This window comes from Embiotoca jacksoni, unplaced genomic scaffold (assembly GCF_022577435.1).
Source record: "Embiotoca jacksoni isolate LCO1_2020_lvr unplaced genomic scaffold, fEmbJac1.0.p SCAF_26, whole genome shotgun sequence".
NCBI lineage: Eukaryota > Metazoa > Chordata > Actinopteri > Embiotocidae > Embiotoca > Embiotoca jacksoni.
The window spans coordinates 3,274,551-3,283,822 of NW_027185377.1; the positions used below are offsets into that span (position 1 = coordinate 3,274,551).

Below are 9,272 nucleotides of genomic sequence, written 5' to 3' on the forward strand. Positions count from 1 at the left end.
CTCAGTAATGTTGAGTGTCTCTTTACATACATACAACATATTAATAGCACCACCGCTGCCTAAAATACCAATCTGTCCTCTCTAGCTGATTCCTGTTTTTTTAATTCTACCCTGACCGAGCTCTCGACATCATCCATCTTTCTCTGTCTTCTTCACCCACCCACCCCCCTCAGTATTCCCACTGGGAACACCCTCTTATCCCACTGGGGTTTGTGTATGTGCATGTATGATTGTGTGTGTGTGTGTGTGTGTGTGTGTGTGTGTGTGTGTGTGTGTGTGTGTGAGGCTGCATCATGACAAAAGAGAAGCTCCTAGACTCCACTAGACCGACACGTCTCAAGCCTTTCTCTCTCGCTCATTCCCCTGTGTCAGCTCTCTTTCCTCCGTCACTTTCCCTCTTCCTCGACTCATTTTCTCCTTCCGAACTCTTCAACCATTCCTCCTCCTCCTCTACCTTTTTCTTCACTTCGCGGGCTTTCTTCCTCGCCGCCTTCTTCTTCTCCTTCTCATCCTCCACAGCGTTGAGGTTCTCATCCGCCTTTTTCTTCAGTTGCGAGGCGGCATGCGCCATGCTCCAGCCCAATTAATCCACACAGGTGGGAACCGGAGGAAGGAGTGATGAACGGAGGGATGGAGCGCGGACCTAGAGTCTCCTCTTTTCCTCCGAGCGCCTAATTATGATCCTGTTGTTCCTCCTCTTCCTGGCTCTGCTTTTGTCTGAGAAGGAGCCACTCACAGGTGACAAGGAGATGATAGTCTAGGAGGGACTTTCCTCTCCTCCTTTTGAAAGATTTCCCCCTTTCCTTTTGTTGCCTATCTCAGCGATCCACACTGTGCAGATGCTGAAGTCCAGTCTGGGGCAGGACGGAGACAAGACATGCTCCTCAAAATCCACCGCTGACAAAGCGTGCAAAGTGCAAAATAAGTGCCAATTATAGCAAATAGAAAAAAAAAAAAAAAAAAAAATTCCTTTAAACAATTATATGATCCAGACTCAAAAATGTTCCTCTTGTTGAAGAATAGTGTATAAAAAAACAGCTCAGGTACAAGTACATGAATAGAACTCCAGGGTTGGAGGTCCAAGAGAGAGGGTTCAGGCTCCAGCCCCTACCCCAGCACAGAGCTCTGTTGTCTGGGTTAATAGACTGGTCCTGCTGCCTGCTTGACTGGTTCCCTGAGTCCACCGCCTGCACCTGAGCACTGAGCTATCCTCTATGTACACACACACACACACACCACACACACACACGCTCTGTCCACGACGTCTCGCCGGGACATATGAACAGCAGGGAAATGACAGTAGAAAGGAGGTTGAGATAAGAGGAGGAGGAGGAGGAGGAGGAGGAGGAGGAAGGAGAGGTTCGAAAGGAGGGGGGAAGCAAAGAGAGAGAGAGAGAGAGAGAGAGAGAGAGAGAGAGAGAGAGAGCAGCTGGGACAGCAGGAAAAATAGGAGGGAGCAGGGATGGGTGAATACCACTGCTTAGTACCAGCTGGCTTCGGCTGAGAGATAAAGAAAGGGAGGATGAGACTCCACACAGAATGTTCGCAGCACAAACACACGCAGTGGGAGTCCAGCATATCACAGCATGCAGGACGTGTGCAGCCATGATGCTCCTGTTATGAAACTTCTTTACTCAGCCCTTTTGGCTGTTTCGAGCCCTCCTTCATGGCAAAATTAAAAAAAAAAAAAAAAAAAACCCTGTCGAATACATTCAATTACTGAATTTGTGAATCTCATGCTGACCTAAATTTAATCTCCGTTTTTTTTTTTTTTTTTTTTTTTTTGTCCAAAGAAACCACAGAAAAAGCTACTCGGCGTAAAGTGGAGTTCTGAATATTTAACCAGTCATAATCCCAGACAAAGATAAATAATATAAACCAGAACAGGAAACAAAATGTCGTACGATGTAACAAAAAAACAAACTGATTGAGATAAATGTGATTATTTATTGTGCCATGGATTATAGATCGGCAGACAAATTAAAAATGTAGCATCAGCTTGATTTTGTCTTGTTTCCAAATTATATTTTGGTCCTTCTTGATTTCACAGCACATGTTTAACCAAGTTGGAGGGATCGATATTCAAATTTTACATTCGTGGTCCTCATGGGAAGTAACCTCAAGACTTTCCACCTTATCGTTTAGACATTATTGTTCACTTATCGCTTAATTTAACCTTTTCATGTGGCTCCATCTCCAGATCAAAATTTTAACTTGTCCAGTGCTTCAATTTAAAAACTATTTAATTTCCTAATTTTTCAATTTCAAGTAGGGCCTTCATTTAAAGAAAAAAAAGAAAAAAGAAAGCAGATGAAAACACTCACAGTAAATCAGAGATATCACAGACGAAGCTGCTTCTTCCATTTGAAGTTTTTGTACGAGCCAATAGAGAACTGTTTTGGGAAATCCTGAATAAAAGCAGTGTACTTCACTGTATCTGAATCTTTGGGAAACACCAAAAATTGCATTGCGAAAAGAAGCATGCAGGCTGCTGTGCACTAATGGATCAATTATTGAGATATGCATGTATTATTCATAATGAATTGATATACTCTGATATGGGGGAATCTTATCTTTAGGGCATTTAGGTACTTTCAAGGAAGCATTCAAAATTAGCTTTGAATTAATGAGTTTCCTGAGGTGCCGTTTTTTTGGGTTTTTTTTTTTCAAAACACTACTAACAAAGCCTCATGAATAAAATCACACAACCAGTCAAAATCTTAGAGGAAGATATTTTACACCTCAGACAAATTCATGGATGCATTTTGGCATGTTTCCATCTTTTGTTTTGGGTTTCCCGTGTGTGTGTCTGTGTGTGTGAATGATGAGTGCTGGTATGAGCTCATGTCTGTACACTGCAGCCTTTGAATATTAACAACATGGTAGAGGGGATGGGAGTGAAAGCCCATGACAAAGACATGTGACAGCAGAGGAGGCTTTCTATTGGCTGTCAGGGATGTAAGAGCGCCGTAATTGGCTACTAAAGACAGAGAGGTCCAACCTACCACAGGACAATAACAAAGAGGAGAGGAGAGGAGAGGAGAGGAGAGGAGAGGACAGGAGAGGAGAGGAGAGGAGAGGAGAGGAGGAGAAAAAGTTTGCATGACAAGAGACGCGAGACGTGACTTCGCAAGAAAGGTGTTGTCGTCACCTCGTCTATGTTTTGTATTTTATATTGATGTAAGCTTTAAGTGAAGCAGCTGATCTGCTCTCCAGCGGGTGCCCCAGATATTTGCTCTGGTTATGAGCCAAGAAGTGATGGACCTGACTTGAATACCAATAACCGCTGTCTCTATTGTAAACAACACTCGGCCGTGTCCTACAATCTAGTGATAAAAACAGATTGATGAAGATAAAATTCTCATCCAGTTTTTTAAGCAGTTGTAGCAGCTATTAGATCTGTGTTTTACTTGGACTGTACTTTTTTCTCAATGCTAATGAACGCAGTAATTCAAACATTATAATACTGAAAGCACAAGTTAGAGACGCTATTAATCTGTTAAAACCTGCAAGACTAACAAAATAAAATGTATTTGGGATACATTTTTAACAGTGTTATCCGTGTTCTTGAATTTCACTTCGTTCAGTCTATAAAATCCAGTCTTTAGGTTTCCTTTACTGTGACACATGTTCAAATTCAGCCTCGTAAACGGCAAGTATCTGAAGGGAAATGTTTCACGAAGTACAAAATACCATCCAAACCTCCGCCTGAGGGCTAATCACAGGCCGAACTCAAGTTACTGCACCATAATAAGTCATCCATCAGCCGGTGACTTCAGCTCGGCTTTATTGGACTAATCCGTCATTATCTCCATCTGTAAGAGGAGCTTACGAATTAGACGTACCAGCCCTTAAAGGCCTCCTGTCTGTCCTGAAACCGGGATTAACTAACGGCAGGTGATTTCTCTGTACATGGATCAGATATATTAAAGCTATTCTAACAAAAGACGAGGACGTTTAAAGGTTTAAGAGTTTGGCATGCAGTCTCTGGTGGCGTCCTTACAGTGAAAATACCTTTCTCTCCCTCTCAGCGTCTTCAGGCCTGTTTATCTACTCAGAGTGGAAACAGCACACTCATGGAAATGTCAGGCTCTCGATGTGGGTCAGCAGCAAAGATGCAAGGCAAGTTTGCATCATTTTGTTGTTGTTGTTGTTTAACTCTTGCGTCATCTGCTGTTTTCACCCCCAAGTTTTCATCCCCGCTATGTTTTTCTTTTCTCAATCGTTGTGTCTCTCTGCTGCTCAGCTAAACACCGCTAATGTTAACCACCGCCTGCAGCAAACTACTCAGCACACATACCCATGAAGCTGCAGTTAATCAAGTTGGGGACGAGTGTGCGTTACTGTCCCTCCAGAGGGTAGAACCAATATTGCTCTCTTGAAGGATGAACACAGTGTGGCTCCGCGGGGTAATCAGTAGATTCATCCTCATTTTATATATGAAAACATTAGTGTAATAACCAAAGTATATTAAAAAAAATATATCATAAAGACAACCAAAGTGCTCTGGAATCTGTCTCAATTAGAGCTATTTGCTCTATTGTCAATGAATCTGTTCATGTTTGCCATTATTGTCTATAAAATGTCAGAAAACTATGAAAACACCCATTGCAATGATCGCAACTTGAAGTCTTCAGATTGCTTGTTTTACCCAGCCAACAGTCCAAGATGCAAAGATATTCACTTTAAAGTTACTACAAAAAAAAAGAAAAAAAACAAAACACTTGCAAGACAGCAAACCTTCCAAAAGCTTGAAAGAAGCGATGAGCAAGACGAAAATGGTAAAGCAGCTGTCGATGATTTACTTCCTGTTGATCAACTAACCGGCTAATCATTTCACCACTAGTCTCAATATGTTGTTGTACAAGAGAAAATGGTCAAAACAGGCAAAAGGGCAACTTCCTCCGGCAGCTGCAACTAATAATTATTTTGACAATCAAGCTAATCATTTACACAATTGAAAGCTGAACAAAATGTAAAGCAACAAACAAAATGCTCCTGTTTACACGTCTCATACTGGACGCAGGCCTGAATCCAAATGTTGACAGTTGGTTGTGTTTGTTTGTGCCGAATAATTCAGGGATGGGCAGTAAAAAAAACAAACAAACAAAAAAAAAAACAATAGGAGGGGAGGAGAAGAATGCAAACAGTAAGTATGTGCTTATGCCTTTGAGTATGTCTGTGTGTGTGTGTGTGTGTGTGTGTGTGTGTGTGTGTGTGTGTGTGCATACAGGTAAAGTGAGTGGCTATCAATTTCCCAGCCTATAACCTGGGTGAGGTTTCCCTCCCTCCAGGGGTGAGGTGAATGACGGAACAGGTAACAGTGAAGCTAGACGGAAAAATGTAAAAAGATATTCATTATTATTCTATTATGACAAAAAAAAAAAAACAAGGAAAAAAAAAACCGTATTGTCCCACAAAGAAAATTAAACACTTTTCTTCCGTCTTTACATCTACTGTTGTTGACAGTTTTTTTTTCTTCCCTGTGGTGTCTGGCTCCCTCTAGTGGCAACAAAAGGCTTTTACTTTCATAGGTGCATTCTTTTTCGTTTATAGCACATATTAAATCTTTCAGGTGTTCACAGGACCTTTAAATCATTCATCTAAACTGTCCATGATGGGGCGTCTGCATGAAAATCAATCTCAGCCACTCAAATTACTGGACATTATTTATTAATACTGTGAAAGTGATTACAAGGACTTTGAAAAAAAAAAAAATCCACAGCGATGTCGCCGTCCTGCCTCTGAGCTGAAGTATGTGGGAATATAAAGAGGTGATTTTGGTCCAGACAGATGAGAGGTGTTTGGGGTGCATTATGTGTGTTGGTGAAACAAAGCTTTACTACGGTACAGTTAGCTGCAGTTCTGTTTCCGATCACTGAGAGGCAGCGTCTCACAGAGAGAAAAAGAGAAGGGAACAGTTAAGGGGAGATAAGTTTTTTTTTTTTTACTCATTTCAAAAGATGAAGGCTTTTATGCACCAACCCCATCAGTACCCTCTTTATTGCTGTACTAGATCCAAACTGCAGAGGATGTCAGATTTAGTTTTATACCTGATGCAGCTGGTGCTTAATTAAAATAAAGAGCTGAGACCCGTCAATAAATTCTCTGTGTGGCGCTGCAGTTAGCATCTTCCACCTGGACTTCAGCCCAGATTGTTTTCATGGTGTTGTCCTTTTTTTTTTTTCTTTTTTTTTTTTTTTTAGCTTTTTGCTGGAATATTTCCCCCTTTATCGTATAACATGTCCAACTGTAAATTAGTTTTATTGAGATGGAATTCATGTTTACTTTGGTATGTAATTAGTCATGCAAAAACTTTTTATTTGTTGTTTTTTTTGCATGTATTTGTTGTACTGTTCGCACATGTTTTTACCTTTGTTCACGTAATATAGTTGAAAAAAAACCCCCCAACTATCAGGGTGATCCTAGCCAGGCTTTTCCCTGCTTTACTACAGTAGGCTCTGCTTCCGTTCCACTGAACCTCTGTATTCTCTCATCTAATTAAAACCCAATATTCCTCGCTGTACCGGGACACGCAGGAAGCAATGTTCAGACACAAACACGCTCTCAAGCACGGAGAGTTGTCAATGAACGAGAGGGAATCTAGGAACTGAACCTGGATTCAAGATTTTTTTTAGAATTAGTTTTAACCCGCACAGAGCAGCAGGTGGGTGAGGAGCATCCCATCATTTTAGGTTCCATTAAAAACGATTTCTCATGGATCTATTTTCAGAGAGTTTCGCGGACTCCCTGAATAGTCCTGAGTGCTACCCACAATGCATCTGGGTCACAATAAGATTGAAAATATCCTGTTGATTAAATTTAAATGTCTCCTGCTCATTTACTCTGCACCACGTCCCGCCACGACATCCTGATTCAACAGGAAAACACATCAAATCAGACGCAATTAAGATGATCTCAACGGGCAGCTTCGTTGTGGCGCCAAGCTTCAATTAGAAGCCATAAAGATTCATCTTTTAGTTTGGTGTCAGTAATTAGTGCACTTCTCAAATAAAAAAACAAAAATTGAATCCTGACTCGCAGAGGAGGAAGTCGAGGCCTGCGCACAACACAAGCAAGCAGCATACAAAGTTTACTGAACTCACACAAATATGTGCTGACGAGGGGAAATGTTTTACTTTACCAGCACAGGATAATGCAACTACAAAAAACCTCAAGAGCTGAGCTGTGAAAATAAAGCCATCTCACCACACCAGCAGATTTTCTTCAGTAGATTTAAGAAAAGCAGAAAGACTAATGTAGGATAAAACAATATCGTGGTGGTACATTTTTTTTTCCAATTCTCTGCACTGCAGGGATTTATCTCCTGCAACCAACGCCAAGCTCCCATTTGTTCCTTATCTGGTCAAAACACGAGTGAACCACCTGATTGTTCGGTCTTATCACTGAACACAGGACACACGGATGTCCTGTTGTTAACCAACGGTGCTCCTGCATTGGTCAGAGCTCTGCATCTAATGTGAGTGAGTGAGTGAGTGTTAGGATGCTCGAGCGACCCGCAGACGCTCACATTGTCCAATACAACGTAATTCTTGGGTTGCTTCCTTTCTATCTACATCACAAAGAAGTGTGATGGACTGTATTCTTTTCAGTCATCTGATTGTTTTGATGAACGCCAACTGCAGCTGTTGGATGCATGCCTTATATTGCACTTTTATTCCTTGGGATGTTACATATTATAATTCTTGTTTGTTGTGTTTTTGTCTTTTTAACTTCTTCATTTGTGCTGCTGAAGGTATTAGCCGGGACTCCCTTGGATAAGAGACCTTTACTATTTAAAAAAGGTTAGATAAAGAGAGCGACATGACCGTCAGCACATTTTAAAACCAATCAAAGGAAATGATAAGGCCTAGAGGTGCTGCTACCCTTCTGTCTTCAAACCCCTCAATTACTGCAAACCTGTGACATTTCCTTAATGTGTTTTTGTGTGTGAGGTCAAGAATGATGGAAATAATAGTGAACAGGGTGTCATTTAGATCACTGCTTGTCCTCGGAAAAAAACTGCTCAGCAACACTTTTAACAACACACATGAACATAAAGCACAGACACACACCACTCTCTGTACTGTAAACTGACCCGTATTGGATTATTTATTTAGATATGAGGGCTGATTATTTTCAGTGTTGATTAATCTGTCACCTAATTTCTCAATTAATTGGGAATTGGTTGGTTAAGATGAAAATTTGTTGTTAAATTTAAAGACAATACATACATAAAAATGTCTGTTTTGAATGCTAAAATAAAAGTTTTGATATTAATACAATGATCGAGACAAATACTGTATATTTGAACCGAGAATTGAACCTTTCGCGTTATTATTGCTATCAGCCTCACACATATAGTACAGGTCAGGCTCCAATAAATACACAAATGAATAACAGAGCGGCCCTCGCGGTGACTCCCAGCTGTCATGTCTAGAAAGTGCTCTTATCATTTTGACATCACACGCCCTCCGTCTCCCCCCAGCTGTGTCTTCGTGCTGTCTGATAGCCTCTGTAAGTCTTACAGTCTCCGTCACACCTCCTTCTCTCTCAGTCTCTTCACACTGACGACACACAGTCCAGATATCTGACACACTAGACTGCAAATGGACTAAAACTAGATAAGGATACATATAACAACATGATGCCCTCTTCTGCGTTCAAGTAACTGCTGGATGACGGCTGGAGGCTGCTGGGCTGCAGGATCAGTCAGGCAGATTAGATCATACAGTATTTGTAGGTGGAGGGGGGTGAGGGAGGGGGGGGCAGACTGTCCGTAAAAAAAAATATAATAAAGATAAATGTCCATTAACCACACGGCCGAGTTCATGTGGGCAGAATATGCAGTAATGGCAGCCATCATACATCCACCCTGCCGCGGTCCTCCATTAGCACCGCAGCCTTCCTCTTCTCAAATGTCAAAGCAGAACTGAATAATCACATCTGAACTCGCATCTCCTGCTTCTCAAACGACCTTTGACCCTGACCGTTCCCAGTGACTATCATGTTGGAGGAGACAAAACAAGCAGTGCATCTGTTGTACCGTGTATCATGACTGCTGCGGGCTAGAAAGTGTCATGCATGTAATGTTTTTTTGTCGTGTTATCTATTAATGAACAGAAGATACTTTGTCAATGATTATTCAACATCATAACAGGTTTTTTTTTCATGGCAGGAACACCTGAAATCTGTTGATTCTTCAGTTTTCCACTTCTACAACTGATAAACTTGAAGGAAACAATTATATGCATGTGCCAACATCAAAAAAA

At 41.2% G+C, this 9,272-nt stretch overlaps 1 protein-coding gene across 1 annotated transcript in view; it reads right to left on the reverse strand.

Annotated features, from left to right (window-relative positions):
- LOC138204714 (ankyrin-3-like) overlaps window positions 1–1,278 on the reverse strand; it is a 96,513-nt gene extending 95,235 nt beyond the window's left edge. Inside the window, exon 1 of the mRNA XM_069160148.1 lies at window positions 455–1,278. Within this exon, the coding sequence (XP_069016249.1) occupies window positions 455–571 (117 nt within the window). The 5' untranslated portion in view covers window positions 572–1,278. The remainder of the gene's footprint in view (window positions 1–454) is intronic.
- Window positions 1,279–9,272: the final 7,994 nt, after the last annotated feature.